Source organism: Nasonia vitripennis (assembly GCF_009193385.2).
Source record: "Nasonia vitripennis strain AsymCx chromosome 5 unlocalized genomic scaffold, Nvit_psr_1.1 chr5_random0003, whole genome shotgun sequence".
NCBI lineage: Eukaryota > Metazoa > Arthropoda > Insecta > Hymenoptera > Pteromalidae > Nasonia > Nasonia vitripennis.
This window is the reverse complement of record NW_022279653.1, coordinates 82,885-107,256: the sequence shown is the minus strand read 5'-3', so window position 1 is coordinate 107,256 and position 24,372 is coordinate 82,885. Positions and strand designations below refer to the sequence as shown.

Sequence of the window (24,372 nt, the reverse complement as noted above, 5' to 3'; positions counted from 1 at the left end):
AGACTAGTAGCGAATCAAAATAGTAAGCGAGCAAACAAGGTATAAAGCTTCGATATTGAGAAACTACGACATAGAACAGAGCGAATTAGGTACCAGATAGGAATTAATAACAGGTTTCAGGCACTTGAAGAAGCAAACACATCGCCGGAGGGGAATGACGAACCGAATAGCTTATGGGGGGACATCGAAAAAACGGTAAAAGAGGCCGCGAACAAATTACTGGGTAAAAAGAAAAAGCCAAAGAGCAAACCATGGTTTGACGAAGAGTGCGAACTCTGGTTTGAAAGGCGTAAAAAGGCTAAATTAGATAGCTTACAAAATAGAAGAGATAGGACCGTAGATGAGTATTCTAACGTAAGGAAACAGACGAGCGCGATCTACAGAAATAAGAAGCGGGAGTATCAAAAGAATCTTATTAGGAGAATAGAAACTAACAGTAAGGAAAATAACCCCCGCGAAATGTACAGAGGGATTAACGCCATCAGAAACGGTTTTAGGAGTAGAGCGCAATTGATGAAGGACGAAAACGGGGACCTCGTAACAAATGACAACGAATTACTGTCGCTGTGGAAAAATTATTTCGATAAATTATTAAACGTGCACGAAAATAGCGAATAATTAGGGGATGAAATTGACACTGCTGAACCCCACGTGGAGGAACCGAGCTACCAAGAAGTAGAGGCCGCGATTAAAAAACTAAAAAAACAACAAAGCCGCGGGAAATGACTCTATACCAGCTGAGTTACTCAAATATGGGGGCGTCGAGCTCACTTTCAAAATCTATAAACTAGTATGTGCCATCTGGAAAAATGAAACAATACCCGAAAATTGGAAGGAATCTATCATTATACCGATTTTTAAAAAGGGGGATAAGACAGACTGCAATAACTATAGGGGTATTTCACTTTTAGCAACGTGCTACAAAGTTCTGTCAAACGTAATACAAGCTAGACTCACTCCATTCGCGGAAGATATAGTAGGAGATTATCAGTGCGGATTTCGGCGCAACAGATCGACGAGCGATCAAATGTTTACCATAAGACAGTTGTTAGAGAAAAAGTGGGAATTTTGCGAAACCATACACCAACTATTTATAGATTTTAAAAAAGCGTACGACTCTATTAAGCGAAGCAAAATGTATCAAATTCTAGTACTTCTCGGTGTACCGAAAAAACTCGTGAGATTAATTCAAATATGTCTGAACGGAAGCACGGGAAAGGTGCGAGTAGGCGGTAATGTATCAGAGCCCTTCATGATACGCGATGGTTTAAAACAAGGGGATGGGCTCTCTACGGTGCTGTTCAACTTAACGTTAGAGTATGCCGTTAGAAAAATGCAGGTTAGCCAGCTAGGCGCAACGCTTAATGGAACAACGCAGATACTAGGCTACGCAGATGATTTGGATATACTGGGGGATTGTAGGGAAACGGTAGCAAGAAACGCGGAAATTCTCATAAAAGCGGTGGAGTATACAGGGTTAGAAGTGAGTGAATCAAAAACAAAGTACATGATTGTGGATAAGCTAGGCATCTGCAGAGGGGAGGAAGATCTCAGAGTTGGGAATTTTACTTTTGAAAAGGTTAGCGAATTCAGGTATCTGGGTACGACCATAAATGATAGAAACGAGATTAATGTCGAAATAAATAAGAGACTCCATTCGGGTAATGCTTGCTTCTACGCCGTGAGTAATTTACTTAAGTCGAGGCTGTTGTCTAAAAACGTTAAAATAAGAATATACCGGACAATAATACTGCCGGTGGTTCTGTACGGGTGCGAAACGTGGGCTCTCACTAAGCAGGCGGACAACCGTTTTAGGGTATTTGAAAATAAAGTCTTGCGAAAAATATACTGGACGAAGAAAGATGAGGAAACCGGGGAATGGAGGAGATTACACAATGATGAGTTACACAATCTGTACGCGTCACCAAATATTAACAGAATAATGAAATCGCGCAGATTGGGATGGGCAGGGCACGTAGCGAGAATGAGAGACGACCGTACGGCAGCGCGTGTCATGAAGGGCAGGCCGATGGTAACGCGACCTCTAGGTAGACCTAGACGTAGATGGGAGGACAACGTAAAAGCGGATCTAGTAGAAATAGGACGGGTGGGTGTCGATCGGAGAGGTGCATCTTGGGTGGGGTTGTCACAAGATAGGACAGCGTGGAAGGCTTGCGTAGATGAGGCGATGAACTTTCGAGTTCCAAATGCCACGTAAAAAAAAAATGACAAAGCATAACACAACTGTTTCTGAGACTACAAGTATTTCAAGGCTTACTAAAAAATACATATCTTAAAAAGCACAAAAAATATATACAAAATGTACCAAAAAAAAAAAAAAATTGTAACATTTTAATGTTCTTCGTTGCTGCTTCCTGCATCTTCAGATTCTTCGTGATTTCGCTGTTTTCCTTTCCCCTTTCCTTTCCCCTTTCCTTTTCCCTTTCCTTTTCCTTTCCCTTTGTTGCTTTCATTTTCATGCGCTTTCTTTTCTGCTTTTTTTTGCTTGCCTAAAAAGTTATTATTGTTATTATTATTGGGCTTATCAATAATGCAATCCATTTAGATTAATTAGTATGATTTCATTTTACATTTTATAGTCGAGACTAGCTTGCCTCCCTTTCAACCAGTTGCTTGTAGTCCTGAAAATCGTTTGTTGTAATATTTTTCCTTTGTACAGGTTCAATGTTTCAACTGAAATAGTTATAAAACAAATTTGATTAATGTTTCGGAAAATAATTAAACAAACAATTTTTTAATGATTGACTTACGTAACAGTAAATCGTACAATGGTAATTCTTTAAAATTTTTCTTTTTTCCTTGTCCCTTTCCACTGAAAAGAACACCAACATTGTCGTCGACACATTTTCTTAAAACTGCTCGAACAAAATCTTTAGGTTCACCTGTTTTCAAAGTTCGAAAATAGGATCTCTAAAAGAGATTTTAAAAAATGTTATATTTAAAATATAACTCTAAATATTGGAAAACCTTTTTGTATTAAATAACTTACTAATTTATCAAAAAATCCCTCTTCTAACTTAATAATGCAATTCAAATTTATCAATTTATTTTCCGAGTCGCACAATAAATTATCTTGGAGCTTTATCATATCCTCAGATGAAATGCCTATTGTTGATTGACTTGATGTTGCAGAAAGGCCGCAACGTTGACTAAGTATCTCTTCATTTAGCGCTGAAAATATGATTTAAAAAATAAATTTTTATTTAAATAATAATGCTTCTCAACCTTTCTATTACAAAATGTTCGTACCAATTAGATAATCCAATTTTTCCACTGGTTCCTTATTTTGTTTTTCTTCCTGGGACATTCGACTTTTTTTGCTTTTTTTACTCTTTTGGGGTTCTGCAATGATTATAATTAATACATTATTTTAGTATAATAATTGGAAATAACGTATTAATAAGCACCTTCTTCTCTGCTTGTGCTTGGGATGACAAGGTCTTCTTGGTGAGCTTTTGTTTTTTTCTTTTTTTCAGCTTGTAACTGACTGACAATGTCATGTTTGTCTCCATTTTTATCGACGTGATTGCTCTGATCCATCCCATTTTCTACTTCTGCGTAATCAAATTCGTGCTGCTCTGAAGCTAACTCTAATTATTTGTTTAGAACAACATGTTATTATGAGATTGTTTCAAAAAATAGAATCAGAATCAATTTTGAACAAATTATTTACCAAACTTTTCAGCATCATCAGTAATATCTTTTTGTTTCCTAATTTTCTTGTTAATGTCAATGGATTGATTTATCATAATTCCTAAAAAAATAACAATAATAATTATTTTTTTATTACATTAGTAAATCAGACATGTTTTTTAACCCATTAAAGCCCATGCTAAGACTGGTTGAGATAGCGACAAATAAACTGTGCTATCCTTTGCATAAGTGAAAAATAAAATATACCTATTTTTTCTTATGGCATTTGCAATTGTTTATAACAAATTACAAAAAATTTATAATTTTCAAAATCTGAATGCGGGAATCGATTCTGGAGGTAAAATCGAGACGAAAACCTATATAACACTTTTTTGTCAGAGTTCAATTTGTTAGTGTAATGTAGGAATAAACAATTGCATGTTGGGGAGAAAAAGTGACCATGTCAAGTCCCAAGCAAAATCTATCTGGAATAGCAAAAAACAAACTGTGCCATCCTTTATTTAAACAAACATAAGCACAAGACATAAGACAAAATACGTATATTTTATTTTTCACTTATGCAAAGGATAGCACAGTTTGTTTGTCGCTATCTCAACCAGTCTTAGCATGGGCTTTAATGGGTTAAAGTTATTAGTACTTGATGAGTTTAAAAATAAACCTGTTTGTTGTCTGCTCATTTTTGAATTCTCAGTTTGTATTTTTTCTGTATTATAGCTTGTAGCAGAGTTTTACTTTAATTTATACTATATTTTAATTATGACTTATCGTCATAATTACCTTTATTTTCGGTGTATTTGATCTGATATTTGTGTGCTTTATTTTCCAATGGTTTGAAAATATCTGTGTTTCTAAACGAAAACATCTGGTCCTTCTCATTTACCATTGCATCATCAAGCAATTCAGAGTCATTTGGTTGAACTTTATCTCCTAAGGCATTAGCATTATAAATAAGATATTCAAAATGACGAACTTTTTGGAGAAATATAAAGAAAATAGGTTATATTTAAAAAATAGTTTTTACCAGAATCATTGACACTAGTAGCTTTGTGTTTGCTTCCCATTGCAACATCTTAAAATAAATATGTAAAGGATGTAATTATGTAATCAATCTAAAGGCGTACATTGATATAAACATAAAAATGAAATCGTTTTTAATTACTACAAAATAACACATAATACTGAGTAACTATTCGTAATCAAACGTGGCCAAATATTTTAATAATGAGTATATGTTAATAGATGGTTCGAATTTTATAATAAAATTATACACACCGGACATGGATGCCTCCGGAACAGTACGTATTTCGGATAAATAATTTTTTTTTATTTTTTTGCTTAACGTTTTGCTTGCCTCCGCATCGTTGTCAGAGCTGTCAGAAGATGTAATACCTTTTCCTGTGCGATTCTTTCGAGCTGATTTGGCTTCAAGTAATTGGTACTGCTCTTCTATATCAGAGTATTTCAAAGCGAACTTTGCCTTGGAAGTAGCTTCGGCATACGACGTGGCCGCTGAAATAAACATTATGTATTAATTTCGTAAAATGTAAGGTGTGCTTTTTCAATCAATATATAGTCATTTCTATAACTATTATTAAGTAACTTTTTGTTCACTTTCATAATATCTATAATGCGTTTTCTGTTATTATGAAACAATTGTTAAACGCATTAATTTTTCCTTATTATTAGAACTTCATGAAAATTATATATGTATAGAAAAAGAAAAAAGGGGAATTACGACTTCACACGCTGGTAGTCTCTCATACGTAATTTTTATTTATCCATTAGCATATTAAAGAATGTATTATGTATGGGAAATTTTTATGATGAAAACGATACTTGTTGTAATAAATTCTGATAGTGAATTGATATTTCGTGTAAATATTGCTCAAATAAATAATCATATATTCTTCAAAATTAATTTAATTCCGCGAGAGAAAAATTAAAATTAACTGCCGAACAAAAGAGTCTACTTCCATTATTCCCTTCGCATTACCGCTGGATGTACAATACGCTCGCGCGAAACACAATCGTGGTTCTAAAAAATGTAGAAATCGAAGCCAAAAAAGCAAAAACGACATATACACCTCGTCATCCCTCCCGGGATAGACGCGCGCGCGTGTTTTCTCGCGCGGAAAACGTATAAGCCCGCGGAAAGTTAATTAAATGGAAAGTCGCAGTCAGGACGTCAGGACTATTATCTCTCTACTCGAGCGCAATTAACGTGCCTATATGGAGAGCCGCATTCTCGTGCGCAGGGGGGACGACGACGAGTAGAGAGTGTCACGACGCGCCGGCGAGCCGTCGGAGACGCGCGCGGAAAACACGCGGCTTTGATCATCGCGACGAACGGGGGGTACGTGTACGGAGGAGCTAGCTGAGTATTCGAAAAGTCCGCTCGTTATATACCGGCCGGTGATCGGTTTCTCGTCCAGGTTTATCGACTTTGTTGGACACTGCCAAGCATCTGAAATTATTCAACGTTACACACCATCTCTCGGCGCGTTTTATCGGTCCAAACTTATTCGACGACTGCCTGTCGGCGGCGTAAGTTCTCGCTAAAGCGTCTCTCTCTCTCTTGCAGCGCTCAGCTGTATACATGCAGCCGCGCGGGATATGTTCTACACGATGTCAGAGAGTCAGTAAATCTATGTATATGTCATCGCATGCTACATCATGCGTGCACGCATGTGTATATACTATATATATGTTCTGACAAATAGTCTGATTGATTTTTGATAAAGTAGAGCTGTGGAATCAACGCCTCTAAACGTGTGCACATTTCGGTGACAAAATCACTTGTTTGCAGGCACTGTTTAATCAACGTGCACCTGTCTGTTGATTGCCATGCACTAAAAATAATGTTTCAAGAATGTAATTAGAAAATATTTGAATATCTGGACATGTTTTACATTCTCTTAAATAGCACGCATCTATTGGTTCTTTACATATAACGAATAAAATGCAGTCTTTTAAATCCTTAAGTGGATTATTTAATTTACTTGTAATTCTCTGTAGATCAGCTGCGTCGAACATATTTTTAAAATTCTGATGTATGGTGCATACGCATACACTATGTGTTCCTGCAGCTCCTGCAAGTATGCAGTATTTTGGACGGAGTTCAGAAAATTTCGTCAAACTGATCGTATATTCGGGATTTAATTTCTTAACCTCTATATGCAGCGGTTTAATGTCACATAACAATAATTGTTTAGGCACTTCTTTTTTACACCCATTATCGATGACTTTAACGAAAGAACTCTGATTTGGCATTATTTTGCTATTTACATCGCTTTCAGAGAAGTATATAACTTTATTAACGGTATTGATTGGCATGTTTTTTTCTTAATTTAGAGAGGGTACTGTCATTACTTTTTCTATTTTCCTTAATTCTATAGGTTTTTAGCCGTATATCTAGATGTTTTGAATTCTTTACTTAGTTTTCGAATACTCCAATTCTCAGGTGCAATGGTCAAAATCGATACAAGATGCGGATTTGTTTTATCCAACTAATAGAATTTTTATTTTAGTCGATCAAGCATTTGTTCCATATAGACTTCTCTTTCTGACTTTATACTTTTAGAAGCTAATATATTTTCATTTTTAAGAGAGTCTTGTGAATCTGAACTTGTTGTTGAATCGAGATAATTATCTCTTGAAAAGCATGTTCTTTTGGTCGGTGATTTAGATACATCTTGATCTGAATCTCGTGATCCTAAATAAAAAATGTTTTCAAACGTATTCGAATTCTGAGAAGTGAGAAAAAGTTGTCTGCATGTCTTACAAACTTTAGCCTTACTAGCAAAATTCAGGAATGCCTGTAGCATTGGATTAGTGATTTTACGCAAGTCTTATTTTACCACTATAACAATTCTTTTCAAATGGATTTACAGATATATCTGATCTAATTTCGATTTTTAAAATATCAGTGGTTTTATAAATATCAGCCATGATAACAAATTAAGCAAATGCTGTAATTTAATACAAGGTATTGAATAGAGGTGTACGTCTCAAAAGTCGAGTTTTACATTTCGTTACATTATGGTGCAAATAATTAAACCAAAGACATAATAATATATTATAAGTGTTTAGATTTTAAATTAACATACGGATTGAACAGATTCAATAGATTACAAAAGCAAAAAAATATAGGCTGAAACATCAGTCCAAATAACCAATCAAGCTATTTTTTAGGCAAAAGCTCAAATTAAAAACTGGAAAAAGTACTCGAAGCTTTAAGTAACATATCATTGTTACGAAACAAGGAAAAACTATAGTATTCATTATATGTGTGTAAAAATTCGACAATCGTGGTATTTAAGTATATTTTAAACATCCCAGGTTTATTTTGCAATCAAAACAAAAAAAGTTTAAGTTTGACTCCCACACCCCGAGTATTAAAAGAAAGACATAATCAGTGGAAGTATGTCAAAACTCCGAATTTTCGCATCAAAAAAAGCCTTATCTTGCAGGTCTTGACGCGACTCAAGCTCCTCGTGCAGTTAGCTAGTGTAATAAGGCCAGAAAAGCACGAGAATGAAGGCGCAGCTGCTCCAAAATAAAGGCTCTCGCCGGTTACTAGATTTTTAATATAAAAAACCTTATCTTATAAGTCTCAACGCGACCCGAGCTCCTGGTGCAGTTTGCTAGCGTGATGAGGTCAGAAAAGCGCGATAAGACGACCGCAACGTCTCCGAAAAGGCTCTCGCTATTTTCCGAATTTTCGCAGCAAAAAAGCTTTATATATCGCGGTTTGGAGCAAATTAAGCTTCTGGTGCAGTTTGCCAGCGTGATGAGGCCAAAAAAGCGCGAGATGACGGTAGCAGCGGCTTCAAAAAGGCAGCTCTTGCCGCTTTTTTAATTTTCGCAGCAAATAAGCTTTATATATCGCGGTTTGGAGCAAATTAAGCTCCTGGTGCAGTTTGCCAGTGTGATATGGCCGAAAAAGCGCGAGACAACGGCCGCAGCTGCTCCGAAATCGAGGCTTTTGCCTTTTTTTTAAATTATTAATTTGAAAAGCCTTATTTTCTCAGTTTTAACGCGACCCAGTCTCCTGATGCAGTTTGACAGTGTGATGAGGCCAGAAATGCGAAAGAAGACGGTAGCAATGGCTTCGAAAAGGCAGCTCTCGTCGTTTTCCAAATTTTCGCAGCAAAAAAGCCTTATCTATCGCGGCCTTATCTTGACGTAAACTTAGCTCCTGGTGCAGTTTGCCAGTGTGATATGCCACAAAAGCGCGAGAAGACGGCTGCAGCCGCTTCGGTGTTAGGTCTGGACTACTTTTTATAAAATAGTCACGAACGTAATGATATGTGTAGTGGCAAAGGCTGTAAATATTAGTCTGCGCCTAACACTCTCACTGTTAGTAAATGAATGAGAAAACTTACCTTTGAGTTCGGTGATGCTTAGTTGCCAGAATGCAGATTCAAGCTCGTACTGGATAGATAGGATTTAGTTATAAAGAACTTTTAAAACACGAATTCTATTTCACTGTAAGTCTATCGTTTATTTAACTAGCTATATAAAATTCTCTTACAATATTATTCGCGTATAACATGAATGAAATGCGATATAGATATTTATAATGAAAACTGCTTTCACAAATACATCGCCAATTGTCGAACCGACGCGTACGGAGCCCTGACTCCGAACTGATCGTTTGAGTGCGTATAAGGCTTTTTAAAACCTTCGTTCGTAGCGTAATTTTGCAATATTTACAAACTTAAAATTACGGAAAATGTATACATAAAAAGTAGCGCTCGCTTACAACGTCACGAATTGCTGATTTATCATTTCACTGATTCGACTCTGACATGCATTCGGCCGTGTGTCGAAACCTTTCAGTGCACGCAATGCATTCTTCTTTTGAGAGTTTGAATTTCAATATTCTAATGACTATCATGTTTTAGTTTTTTTTAATAAATTTATGCGATGAGTCACACGACGTGACATCGGAATCGAGACTCGATTAAACTATACCAAAATACATAAAGATCCGCCGAAGGGCCCGCGGAAAGCTCCGCATAAAGTTTTGCTCATAGGCCCATGGAAAGTACCGCAGAAAGCTTCGCATAAAGTCCCGCTAATAGTCCTGTGTAAAATACCGCATAAAGCTCTGCATTAAGTCACGATGATAGGCATTTGGAAAGTACCGCATAAAGTATTGTTGATTGTCCTGCGGACTGTACCGCAGAAAGCTCTGCATAAAGTCGTGCTGCTAGTAGGCCCGCATTTGAACTAAGCGATTTAAAGCGCTCGCCGAAACGTTCGGCGGTGTAGCTTCATTTATTGGTTTCAGGTTTATTCATTAGCTGCAAGCCATATGTACCTATCAAAATTAATAAGCAGTGCGGTTTCAAGATGCTTTTCAAGAAGTCACGAGCATTTTTTCTTGATTTCATTACTTTTTCAATCTATGGTTACAATTTGACTTTTGCTACAGCAGTTGTTTAGTCACAATTAACTTTGACAAATATAAGAATTGTTCTAATATATATAATAATTTTGCGGAATACATCAAACTCGCCTAACCTTTTACTTTATTGAAAGTTAATTTTTTTTAGAGATTCAGATTTACAACGAAATTCTACTATGGGATACTGGACGACTCTGCTTTTTCAGGCAGGCTAAAAGAAGCGTTATTGATGCACTAATTATAAAAAGCACGGTACACAACAAGGAGTTAATTGTGTAAGTTACCAGTGCTCTTTTAGAAGCTGACCTTGAACGAGTGCGTCAGTCTTTAATAATCCTTTTCAAGCTGTCTGCAGGATGCCAGAAGCATTAGAACTAGATATTTCGGAGCAAGCGCTTTAAAACAATATAAAAAAGAGGTCGCACTTAAAAAATCGGAAAGCAGCCTGCGAATCCATTGTCACAGCTAATGATAAAGCTGTTCGGCTAGCATATGCAAACCAGCATATGTTTTATAGCGAAGCCAAGTGGAGGAGAACGGTTACCGTAGACGAAAAAGTTTTCTCTACTTCCATAGACAGTAATAAAATTTTGTAATATATTGTAAATAATTTGTTTAAATTCGTCGATGTTTATATCTGTAGTTATTTGGTGTTTTTTGCATGTATTATCATTTTGTATTTCTGCTTATTTCTTTCTTTTTGTTTAAAAAGGAAGGTGCTCAGTTTGAAGGCTCTATGGCACACGGTATAAGTCGCAAAATGTAATATCGTAGAGCGAAAGTGGCAGGCATACTAGATCCTATTGGGCTTGGATATCCGCTACGCTCGTGCGCTAACCTCACGGTGCAAAATAGGACTGCTTATGCCACGAATAGTCGTGACAGCGTGCTTAGGTAGGTTGCGCTATAAAATTCTATACGATACACGTAATCAAAGTAACACATCTGCACGGCGTAATAAGGAACTCACAATGCACAAAAAAGTGCTACTTAGGTGACATGTATCGTAAAATACTATTTACACTAACTGGATAGCTGCTCTAATTGCAATGCTTTGTTAGCCATGTACCATTTGCTTGGCAGTTTGTTCACCTCTTTGGAGTAGCATTCTTTATTATATCTATTGAAAAACCTATATGGTTTTAAATATTTCATTTAAATTCATTAATCATCATTAATCAATAAAAATTTATAAATTAATAAATTGCTTCCTCTTTGCCTGCATCCTTCATTTACAGTATACATATTATAAGTAATTTTTTAAATTACAATTTTTTGATTGGAATAAACGCGCTCTGCGAATGAGTATGACGCATGCGCATTCATAACCCCAATTAACATGCGGGCTTGGAATGGCGGTGTCATAGTGGGTGCTTCCGATATTTAAAGTTCTAATTAATAGTGTGTGTACATATCGTCGCTCCGTACGAAGAGAAGCACAGTTCAAATTTTCCAGCGAAAAGTAGCACAACTAAGATTTGCTATGAAAACTAGCACAATTTAGATTCTTTTTATCAGAGCAAGATTAATTGAATTGCCAAAAAAATTTTTTAAGTTTTACATTTTAAACATTTTATAGGAAATACAATTTTTCAATTTTTAAATTAATTTAAACATCCAAAAAAATCTTTAAAATGTTAAAATTTTGAAACATTGTTTGGCAATTTAATTAACCTTGCCCTATCATTAGTTTTGTCATAATAATATTTGTTTTTATTTAACGTGGTGAAATTTCACCACGAGATAAGCCGGTCTAGGGAGGTCAGGGCAGAGCGTCCTAAGGTTTTGCGAATGATTTTAAATGTGTAATAATAATCGCGTCTGCTTGTTTTAAATACACGGCGCCAAGAAAAGAGGAATCGCTCGTAAAGATCAAATAGAACAACAGCCGTCGTCAGCTGTCGCAGAGAGCGAAGGGAACGAGAGAGGACGACCGACAAGGTTGGCGCGGTCACGGAGAATCAACAACTTGACAGGGCACTCGAGGAACGGCCCACGCATCATAAGGCGTCGTACGCCGATGGCGGAGCTCTGGCGAAGTTAGATAGCGCAAGTATCCAAAGCAGTTAGATCAGCGTTGCTGTGTTAGATTATCCGCAGTGTTAGGGAGATAAACTACTGCTTATCGTGCTCGAGATTTGTAAATGCTCAACTGAGTCAAGGGCCCTGATGTCAGTGGCATCTTGCTGTCTCGAGTCCCATGATACAGTGTAAGATACGCAGTATTACCTGCGAGTATTGCACTGTATTATCTGCGAGTATTGCGCTGTATTATCTGCGAGTATTGACGACCCGTGTATGCGAGAGTTTGAATTACGCGCGCGCCCGCTTCAACAGCCGGGGAGAGAGAGAGAGAGAGAGAGAGAGAGAGAGAGAGAGAGAGAGAGAGAGCTGCGGCGGGACGGAAGAGCTAGGTCTCTGTAGCTCTAGCGGAGTGCCAGACCGGGCTTTTCCTACTCTATCGTCTTGTCCTTACACTGCTAAAGTTTATACTACAATTTTGAAGACTAGTACATTCGGTTTTTCGCCGCGAAGACTAGCACTTTTCACTTTTTGCCGCGAAGAGTAGTACATTCCACAGCTCAAACTAATGCTCTTTGTAGTATGAGAAAAACGTATGATAATTCAATAATTTTTGTACTAGCCTTCTCTTTGCATGTGAATGTTACAATATAACACTTTGGCGTTCATAAATATCATTAATTGCTTAAGCATAAAGCCCCGAAACCGCAAGTGTTTTTGTGAAAAGTGCTAGGGGGGATTTGGGACGTGCTAGTCTTCGTAGGGACCGACGATTTATTTTTCTAGGTGTAACATACCATACTTTATTATTGATCCAATTTATTATTCTTATCCTATTCCATGGATGGGTCGTTTTGGCTTGAGGTAGTGGTTCCATTGCCATTGCCATTGCCGTTGTGATGGTTTTCATTTAGAACAGTTATTACTATTAATTCCGATTGTTACATTTAATTAATTCGAACAATTGTAATAAGATGTTAATGTTAAGCATAAAGAAGATGCGCCCAATATGGAACGTTGCCCAGTATGGAATACAATCAGTTTCCAGCTTTTGGGGCGCGATTACGACGCTTGCAACCGGTAAGTTAGTAGATTTTAGCTTTTTGAAAGTTGTAACGTTCAAAAAGCTAAAATCTTTAGCTAAATCGTTGTAAAATTTTTAACATTCCCCAGGAGACTGGATAGTCAGTCGGTTCCAGGATCTGGATGGGGGAAGGGGCAAGAAAAGAGTCTGGTTTTATATTTTTAATAATAACAAATATATTTCTTAAGTAAAGAATAGCAATTTGGAATCAGTTGTTAAATCCCGGCTGAAACAGAAATCAATTATGCGTCTTGTTAAGAATATTTCGCCTTTACAAATAGAATTGTTTAAACTAATGCGGTTGACAATTTATAAGAATATCTACACGATTTCGTTACAAGAATGATTCGGTGGTTGCGGCTACGGTGTTTCGGTACGGTGGCGGTATGACGGATCGGTGGCGGGTTTTGAGGTTAGGAATTCATTCGGTACGGTGGAGTCGTGTGCGCACGGCTACACCGATCCGAATGTGTTGAGCAACAACGATCTCGACCGCTCTGTGTGTGCACAGTAACGGCCGGGATAGTGCAACGGGGTTTTGAGGTTATCCCTCGGACTTGTAGAGTCGTGTGCACACGGCTTCACAAATCTTCGTCGCTCGTCTCGTTCCTCTCTTTATCCTGTGTGCATACCGAGATAAAGCGATTCGTGAGATGTCGGGGTAAGGCTGGCTTTGTTAGGATTTTTACAGTGGCATCGGGTATCGTCACGTGTGCTCACGTAGACGAGGCTCGATTTCGCTAGGGTGTTCCGGGTTACCTCGTGTGCTCACGACGGCAATTCGGAGTTTCGGATTTCGGTTCGTCTACCAAATCGTCACGTGTACTCACGAGACGACTTCGTCGGCGCAGATCTATCTGTCGCTGTTTCCTGTAGTAACGTGGACGCACGATGCTACCTGGAGTAGAGCTCGAGTAGAACTGCTTATCGTGCCGCGCGATCCGCCTTATAAAGGCGCGCGGCGCGGATATGTATGGGTGCGTTCAACACCTCAGCACATCGAAGGAAGGCGAGCGAAGCGAGTATAAATCAAACTTCAAAGCACCTAAACCCAACTACAACACGCTCCTTGAACTCAATAATTTATTTATAAAAACTCCTCGACACATCGGGGACACTCGGCACTCGGCACTGCGAGTTTTCGTACACGGCACAGCGGAGAAAGGCGGGCGACAGGGATGATTAAAATTTTAAAATTAAAATTTCCGTACCCCTCTCACGGCGAGTTTCAGTACTCGGCATAGCGGAGAAAGGCGTACAAGTGCGAAGATTATATAAAAAAACATAAACTCTTAAACCTACTACCACTAGCATTGCGAGTTAACGTACTCGTCACAGCAAAGGAAGGTGGGCGTGAGGGATGATAACATGTAAATCTAAAATCCACCCACCCCTTGCACTGCGAGTTTCAGAACCCGGCATATCGGAAGAAGGGTAGAGAGGTTAACAGCAATACTACAGCTTCGCAGTCATTTTACTCTCACATTTTTTATTCTAGAAAAACAAAATTCTATGATTTGAGAGTACTCATTTGAAGCATCCATTCATTTTCAATCCTCGCGCCAAGAGAATTTTATAGGAAATGCGCGGCGTATGTCGATTTCAATAGCTTCTACATGTACAAATTATTGGACAACTACTACGTATTGTATACATGCTTGTATACAATAATTCTTGCAATTGCTCGCTTTCCTCCGCTGTGCCGAGTACGGTAACTCAGTGCAGGGGGTAGGTGGGTTTAAGAGTTTATGTTTTTTATATAAACTTGTCGTGCGTGGGGTAACTGGATTTAAGCGCTTTGGTTTTGGATTTTATCCTCGCTTCGCTCGCCTTCCTCCGATGTGCCGAGGAGTTGTTTAAATAAATTACTGATCTCGGGGAGCATGGGGTAGCTGGGTTTAAGCACTTTACTCTAGCTGTGTGAGGTTGGTAGGTTTAGGGATTTTGGTTTTTGATGCTACTTTTACGCTCGTTCGCCTCTTTTTAATATGCCAACGTATTTGAAATAATATTTTACGACTCAAACTCTTACTGAATGGGGTAGGTGGGTTTAAGGATTTTAGTTTTTAATCTCACTCTTGCGCTCGCTCGCCTTTCTTCAACGTGCATACATATTTAAACATTTAATTTGAGTTTTGCGTAGGCTTATGTACTTCGGATTTAATATTTTCGTTTTATGTTAGCAACTTGCTGTGCCTGGTGTGGATGATTTTAGGAGATTTTAGTTTAGTATTATTTTTTCATTTGCATCTCGCTGTGCATGGGGTAGGTAGATTTAAGTTTATGGGATATATTAATATTTGCGTATGATATTCAAATCTTGGGTAACTAGATTTGGTGCTTAGGGTTTTTGTTTTTTATTTTTAGTTTGATATATTCTTATTTATCGGTGCAGCTACCGGTAATTCGAACATTTTCTATTGATGCAGGGTCGCCTGATGGCTGACTTCAGGGGACGCAGCGGATTGCTCTTACCGCGATGCCCCCTGAAGTTGGCATTTGAGCGACCCTCCGAATAATCATGACCCCAGCACTGGCGCTCCGTGCTCGTGCGGTCTCGCCTTTCGTTGCGCGCGCGCTTGCTGCGCATGCCGTGTTTATTGCGGTCGCCTTACATGTGCGAGACTCGTGTCTCGTCACAAAGTCATACTTTGTGGTCATATTGCTCGAACTAAAGGAAAACTATTTATTGTAAAGTTTTTTTTTTGCATTTTTCGAGCTGTCAAAAGGTAATTTTCGCTTTTAAACAAATTAATATTAGACAAATTTAATTGAATTTATTTAGCGCTATTCTTGCTTTGTTCCGCCGTATAAGATCAAAGCGTAAACATTTTTTCCCAGAATGGAACGAAGCATGTTTTCCCATAGTATGATACGCGTCCTAGCGTAAGATTGACACGTTAAGTTTTTGAAGACTTTCTAACGCTTACAATAGCCAACAAATTATTGTTCAGCCTGGAAATGCTTTAAAGAAAGCTCGAAGAGCAACTGCAATCAATTTCGATGCATTAAAAAAATATTTATAAAATCGACGAAAAGCGAGGATAAACTGACTTAAACGAAATTTTTTTACTTGAAGCAAATCATTTTTTATAGTTTCCGACGTTTATAATGTATACGTATCGCAATTATTGAAAATATCAACGGCGTTCCATACGGCGGGCAATAATTTTGCGATATCCTAAAAAATTAGCTTTTACATTTTTGCATCCCATTTGGTTATTTTGCAAAATTGATGGAACTATCGTATATAATATGAAAAACCCCTATAACAACAAGCGAATCGTCCAGGTTGAGCAACTTTAACGGTCCTGATCAAAAGTTATAACGAAATTCGCTAAGACATTCCATATTGGGCAGATATAGTTTGCAGTACGAGTACTGCAACTACACGAGTCCAAAAAGCCCACTTAGCCCTTGGTGCACATTATATTTTTTGTAACGCATATACTGATTTCCGTATTTACGCATACGCACACACATATGCAGCATATGCGGCAAAAAACAATTAAAAACACCCGCTAAATTTATTTTTGCCCACCAGTCTGAAAAAAGTTACTTTACGCCCGCTTAATAGGAACGAAAAACGCGAAAATCGTGCTTGTTACAAAAAGTTATTTAAGTTACATTACGATCTTTTTCATCACCTCTTCCACCATGACCTCTTTCTCCACCTCTTCCGCCACCTCTTCCACCATGACCTCTTTCATGTCCGCCACGCGATTCATGGAAGTTAAGCGATTCATGGAAGCCATCACGTGCCAGTTCTTCAGATGCTGAAATAGTTTATTATGCAACAAATGGCAAAAGTAGCATATTTTATTCGCCAGTGAATTTATAAACACGTGCGTTTACTATCAGAGAAAAACGAGGGTATTATAATTACCCAAGGAGAAAATATACTTTAGTTGCATGCAATAATATTTTATATCAAATATGTTTCATTCATTGAAATGAAGAGAGAACGCGAAATAAATGCGAAATAAATACTGTGCGAACAAGGAATAGGTTGTTTTTCATCATAGGCCGATAATAACAAACAAAAAAATATGTAACATTAGAAATGGTAAACATCTTATTCGTTTTCTTATTGGCTGTTCGTTTTGCCTCAGATATATGTCTATATTTATGTGTGGGTGTGTTTATACGTATATATACACACAAAAATACTAATAGGGCCTTTCGCCTCAGGCTTGAAAAACTTTACATTCGCTCCACTTTTTCGTAAGCGAAAAGCGCGTTTTCGATGCACGTGTTATAAAAAAGATTAATTTACCACTTTCTGCAAGAACTGCAAAATGTAGGCCCCAGACTTTCCTGACCTGGTTCCTAATGGCGGCTTTCGCTTCCTCACCCATCTGCCGGCACGCCGACTGCCAGCACGCCGGGCAGATGGCTAGGTTTCCATCTGCATACTTTCGTTTAAGTTTTTGTTGTATGAAATAAGGATTTAATGTGAATCGAGGAAAATAATACTGAATTTAGGAATAATTGTTTTGAACCAAGATGACTGTTTTGCAGTCATAATGTGTTAATTTTTAATTTAATAAAAATTGCTTAAAGGGGTCCCATAGTCAATTAAAAATTTAAATTTCGCACCACAGAATAGCAGACGAAAAAATAATTAATTTACTTATAATATTTGGATAAAGCAAAATTACAAAAAAACCAAGAGTTACTCGCCCTCCGCAATATAATTATCTATTATTGTGCAAAGTTTTAAGCTATTATAATAATATGTCACAGAGACAACCTTGAAAAATGCGATTTTTCATATTTTTCAAGGTTTTCTCAGCGACATATTATTATAATAACTTGAAACTTGATGGATAATTATATTGCGGAGGGCAAGTATCAAAAGTATTTGGTTGCTAATGTATATGACTCTAAATTTTATTAAAATCACTATACCTTTTAGTCTCTTAATCTCTTCATCTAGCTTTTTCCTTTTTTCCAATAAAGAAGCCAATTCTGCCTAAATAATCAATTAAAATATATTTATTTGACATCAGTCAAATGTGTCGATATCAAAACTACACTAAGAAAACAGAAGTTTATGTTGCAGAAATATCCATTCTTATAATTATGTTTACTATACAAAGAATCGATCGTGGAATTTATTTTATGGAGAATGCACGATTTGCACTAAGTAGTTAATACTTTTGTTGTGTAATGATTCCTTTTACGTCAATACAAAATACTGCTTTTGTATAAAAGAAATTTAGAAAGATCAAATCCTCTTACTGAAAAAATTGCCTTTTTCTGAGTGTATTGTAGCTAATCAATACTCTGGTTGAAAGTATTTATAATACTGTATAAATCCGCATTTGTGTCACTCTATCCGTGGCATAAGTAGTCCTTTATTGCGTGACAGTGGATTTATGCTAATCAGTGCTATAAAATAATGTACGATACATGTACAAATATATATTTCAATTTTTTCAATTTAAACATTCACATAATGGTAGTACTATTACGACGCATTATAGTATTCCTCATTGAAGAAGCTGTATATATAGGAAAATATCAGCTGTTCCTAAAAATACTTCTAAAAAATATGTCTAATTGCAAAAAATTTTGACCAGAAATTTTGCCTAAAAATAATATTAATTTTCTACCAGGGAAAAAATGTATTATTTCTTTATATTAAGGTTGCTGTTTCCGTAGCTTGTGAAGTCTATTTACTTCAAAAATACGTATACTATTCATATCTATTACTATTCTTGCAAATATAGAATCATTTAAACATAATGAATTTATTTTATATTACATTTATCATCAAATAAATTGTACGTGGAAATGGGACCTTCTTTACAGTAGTTCACCGACTGTAGCTCAGCTAGGGCTTTTATTAGAAAATCCCCTTTAAGATATTTGTTATCTAATTTCAGAATCTTACGATTATAAGTATCAATCATTAGAAAGGTGATATAAATTGTTTAGGGTATAAAATAATTTTAAAACTTGTAAGAGAGAGAGAGAGAGAGAGAGAGAGAGAGAGAGAGAGAGAGAGAGAGAGAGAGAGAGAGACACTGCGAACCTATATGTATTGATATACTGATGGCACGTGATGCAAACTATAAATTGTTGCATCTCAAACGAATCATTATTTGCGCTAGCCAACTTTTTTACTATAATTCGTATTGTTACTTAGAAAGCTTTCTTCGCAATTTAACGAAACGTTTCTTATATTTAGAGTTTATAGGCTTTACATGATATACTAAAGTTGGGAGCTTAATAGCTCGAAATGTAATGCCACTTAAGGGGTTAAAAATTATTGCTATAAAGAACATTTAAACATATACATGAAATTTTAACGATATTCTAAAAAAAAATTAATCATTTGGTGAACTACCTTAAGTGCGCGTCGAGTTGTTACTTTGTTCAAGCATGCAATGATTTCGACTGAATGAATGCACCTATGATTAAGAACAGTGATCAAGTTTTAAATAATCTGTTCAATGACTTTGCTTTATTAAGTGACGCGGTAGGCGAGTTTGAGAAGCAGACGAAGCTTTGGCGCCCGCGACACTATTTACTTCTATATTGGTATCCGAGATTTTACTTTTAAGAAAAACGATACTTTCCATAATTGTTTCTAAGTAATTTTTATATATTATTACATTCGTGTGCTAATCAGTGATTTTAACTAGAAGTTGTCAAAAAAAAACGCTGTCATTTATATAATATAAACATTTATATAATATAACATCCGCCATCCTGTAACCTAAATACTGCTCTTGAATGATTTTCACACTTAGACACCAAAAACCACGGACAGCTTCACCTAGACCTCGTCATCGGCTACCCTGTACACTTGGACACCGCCCTTGAATATTCTTTATATTGACACCAAAAACCACGGAGCGCACCTCCTAGACGTTGTCATCGACCACCCTGTACACCTGGACACCGCGTTCAAATGATTTTTACACCTAGACATTTAACTTGCCATGCCCGTTTCACTTTGTTTATTAGTGGACAACTGAAATTTTCTTTTCATGTATTAGAACGTCATACAAACACCATAAGTACAATGAAACGGGCATGGCAAGTTACGTAGTAATTTTCTTGGCGAGAGTTGCTCCTCGCTTCATTATGATTAAATATGATAAACTTGACTTCGTTTGATTGATCTCAGTTCTTTTCTATCTGTAATTTCGTTGAGAATTATATCAACCTCGCCTAACCATTTTCAAAAGTTAATTTTTTTTGAGATACACTATTACAGAGAAAAAAACGGTTAAGAAACTTCTACTACACTGTTGAGTAACACTAGGGCAGACTCGAAACGTATACGATTTTGCTCATACTTTCTATAAATAATTAATAAATTACTAAACAGTATATTAAAGATTACAAGACTCTCGCAATTACTATACTGTTTAGTAATTTTTTATGGAAACCATTTTTTCAGCGAATTTTGTCAATATTCAATACTTAAACTTACTTTTTATCTCGACCGCAATTTTTTGATATATGCTTTTAAGTGCTCACTCTTCTTTTTCCTCTTACACATAGATAATATTATTTGTTCGACAGCAATTAGTGCTATTTTTGTACATGTTTTTCGACGTATAACATGTACAAATTGTTTATTGTTTGCATGAGACTGATGTTTTCTCAACTTAAACTAATGAATTGTAAGCCTTATATATATATATATATATATATATATATATATATATATATATATATATATGTACAATTAGGATACACTATCATATGAAGTACAATTATAAATCAGTACTCTTATTACTCTTATTAAGACTAGGAAATATTAATGTGCTTCGCGCACTCCTTATTATGTCATCAATTACATCTATCCAGAAAAAGTTTTAATTTTGCAGTTTGTTGACCACTAACTATTCGAAGCGTGTGTAGGTTATGTAATACAATTCACGTTTATAATTCTAATAAATGCTTCGCAACAAAGCCCATCACTTTTTAAAGTGAAAATATTAGCCTCATTCATATAAAAGTAATTATTATTCTGACTAGTAATATATCATCACTTATTTCGGATATACTTTCGCAGTTATGGGTACATTATTAACTTTAAATGCAAAGTTTTTAAGTTTATATAGATATAATATGATTATTACTGTATTCAGACAAAAAAATATTTCAATCAACATTTACAATTTCATTCCACGAACGAACCGATAACAACAGAAATATACCGTCTTTAGGTATCAAACTTTTGCTTTCTTTAAGAGAAAGCTTTTTTAAATTAATGATCATTATAATTGCAATAAATATAACGTGTTATGTACGTATCTAAAAACTATGTCTTTTTTATAAAGTAGTGGTTGTCATCTTTTTTCCATTAATCTACACTACGTATTAATTTACATAAGATCGCACAACTTATCGTAAGTATTAGGAGATGCCTGGATCGAATAATTTTCTACTGATGACTGTATGAGATCAATTTTGTATTTCAAAACATGATTTTAGTTGAATAGAAACCTCTTACGTATTTATTATTATTTACAAAACAATTAAAATTTCATGTACTTAAACTCTTAAATAACGCCGATAATAAAAGCACACTATGGAAAAAAAGGATTTGTTATATTCACCTTCCCTAGTGGAAATAATTGGGTGTGCCAAAGTGTGCCAAAGTATGCTAAAGTGTGTCAAAGTGTTGAATTGTCGCGCGGGAAGCCCCTTAGGCGTGGATTCCCGCTTGTTCGTGTTTTGTTATTCGAATAGGAAGAGGTATGGGAGAAGAGTAAAGAAGTCGATTTGAGCGAAAACGAGAGTGATTTGATACGCTCAGAATGAGAGGGGAAAGCCGTCCGGCATAAAACCCCTCTCGAAGATATTACAAGCTGCGGAACAAAGAAGTGTGGACTGTAAGTGTGTGTGTGGATCGTGTACTCGATCACCATCAAAGAGAGTTTTCACTTCGTGTCAGCGGCGCAGTTCCGCTGACTCAAGTCGGTAGCGCAGTTCTACCGACTTGCACGATTCGACGTGCGCGTAACCACGTTCGCGGAACCGGTCGCGAGTCAAGCACGGCGTGCAAGCTGAGATAGAGCGAAAGAGACAGAGAGAATGAGAGACACCAATACCAAGATATCCAGAGAGAGAGAGAGAGAGAGAGAGAGAGAGAGAGAGAGAGAGAGAGAGAGAGAGAGAGAGATAAAGAGAGATCAGCGGAAGCACCAGCACCACAACACTTCGGTGGACGTTTCGTACGAGCAAATTCGTGAGGTCGAAATCAATTCGTCGCTTAGCTAGACAGCGTGAGCTATCAACGGCTTGGCGTCTTATCGAGTACTGACTCGGCGCTCATCCGACCGCATGCGACACGAGGCCGGCGGCGCTGTCGGCGAGCGCAGCAAGTCGCGAAGTCGCTTACTCAACTTGAGCACGGGAGATGGCGCCACGGGCTCTACGTCGACCTCGCGGAGTTCGCTCGACGCCGTTTTCACGGCGGAACTCTTCTCCTCGGGTCTCGACGGAACATCCTCCCCCCGTTGCGAGTTATGCGAGCAAACGAAATCGTCGTTCGAGAGTATGTCGTTCGGAGGCGTAGCCTGCGATTGAGTGTATGTGTGTGAATGTGTGTTCAATCAGCTTCTTCCGTTGAAGACGTGGGAAGTGGGCACAGCTGAGTGATGTTCCGCTTCAATGTTCCTCGAGATGTTGGAACGGTGGCGACTCGCGCGAGTCCGTCAGTCCCCGGGTGCACCTCCTTGACGAACGCCAGCTGCCACTGCGTAAAAGGTTGAGTCTTGTCGATCAGGATAACGACCATCCCTTTGCGCAGTTCTCCAGTAGAGTCATGCCATTTTTGAAGATATTCCAAATGCCATCGCTTCCAGAAGTCCTGTCTGGCCTTGGTGATGAACTTCCAAACGGACAGTCGGTTATCTGGAATGGAAGTCAGATCAGCATTGGGTAAAACAGTAAGAGGCCTACCTATTAGAATATGCGCTGGGGTTAACGCTATCGGGTCGTTGGGGTCGGCAGAGATCGACCAAAGAGGTCGGAAATTTAAAATCGCTTCTATTTCTATCGCAAGCGTATAGAGTTCCTCGAAAGTAAGAAGTTGCCCACCCACTACGCGTTTAAAGTGATGTTTAAATGATTTTACCGCGGCCTCCCACAGACTCCCGAAATGTGGAGATAATGGCGGATTAAAATGCCATTGGATATCTAAAGAAAGAGCCTTGGCATTTACTTTAGACTTGAACTCCTCGGAATTGATGAGTGCGAAGAGTTCCCTAAGCTAATTGTTTGCCCCAACGAAGTTAGTCCCGTTGTCATAGTAAACGTGCTGGGGGATACCTCTACGTCCTATGAATCGAGCGAACGCGCCTAGAAATCCTTCGGTTGTCAAGTCGCTAGTCATTTCTATGGTTACTGCCTTTGTAGCCATACATACGATAACGCAACCGTACGCCTTAAGGGTCGTTCGATTATACCGCTTTTTCTCTTTAATGGAAATGGGGCCGAAAAAATCTACGCCTACATGAGAAAAAGCGGGAGATTCGGTGACCCTAGCGGTCGGGAGATCTGCCATCTTACAGTGAAGCGGAGTGGGTTTGTGTCTTATGCACGTGACACATTTGCGGATAACATGACGAACCTGATTTTTAGCATCGACTAACCAAAACCGTTGTCGCAGATAGAAAAGAGTGCTTTGGACACCGGAGTGGTAGTTCGACTCATGAGCTTCTTGGATGATCAAATCTGTGACGTGATTCCTAGAGGGTAGCAGTATGGGGTGTTTACTGTACAACTCCATTCGCGTCTAAACACGGATTAAGTGCCGCAATATGCGACCCCTTCACCTTAGTACCCTTCGTTAAGCATGCAGTGAATCGGAAAACGCGTCCTGCTGAATGATTCGAAACACGCGGGTTTCGGCGTCTCGCTTTTCTTCGACCGTGATGGGTTTTCCTCGGAATGGTCGCCCCGAAGGAAGCCATCGCAAGCATATCGTTACGACATTAAGCAACATGTGGTGCTTTGAAAAGCGCGATAGGAACATGTGATCCTTAGTATTGTCGACCAGGAGACAAACTCCCTTTTTCAAACCGGGTATATCCGGAGTCGATTCGACGATGTTCGCGGACCATGAGGCCTCCGTATGCCGTAGCCAGAATGGCCCGGTAAACCACGTCTCATTCCGCAGGAATTCTTTCGGGAGTTGTCCGCGGGA

General features: G+C 37.8%; 1 protein-coding gene across 9 annotated transcripts in view; it reads left to right on the top strand.

Annotated features, from left to right (window-relative positions):
• LOC100117692 (potassium voltage-gated channel subfamily H member 6) overlaps window positions 1-24,372 on the top strand; it is a 536,423-nt gene that overhangs the window by 470,848 nt on the left and 41,203 nt on the right. For 6 of the 9 annotated variants that reach the window (XM_031932886.2, XM_031932885.1, XM_031932883.1 and 3 more), the window contains 3 exons: window positions 10,236-10,362; window positions 10,433-10,666; window positions 10,800-10,981. The exons of 1 other annotated variant lie outside the window; for it this stretch is intronic. In XM_031932886.2, coding sequence (XP_031788746.1) covers window positions 10,236-10,362; window positions 10,433-10,556 — 251 coding nt within the window. In that variant the 3' untranslated portion in view covers window positions 10,557-10,666; window positions 10,800-10,981. Of the gene's footprint in view, window positions 1-10,235; window positions 10,363-10,432; window positions 10,667-10,799; window positions 10,982-24,372 lie in introns of those variants that run through there. 2 more of the 9 variants (XM_031932884.1, XM_031932880.1) reach the window with 2 other exon arrangements.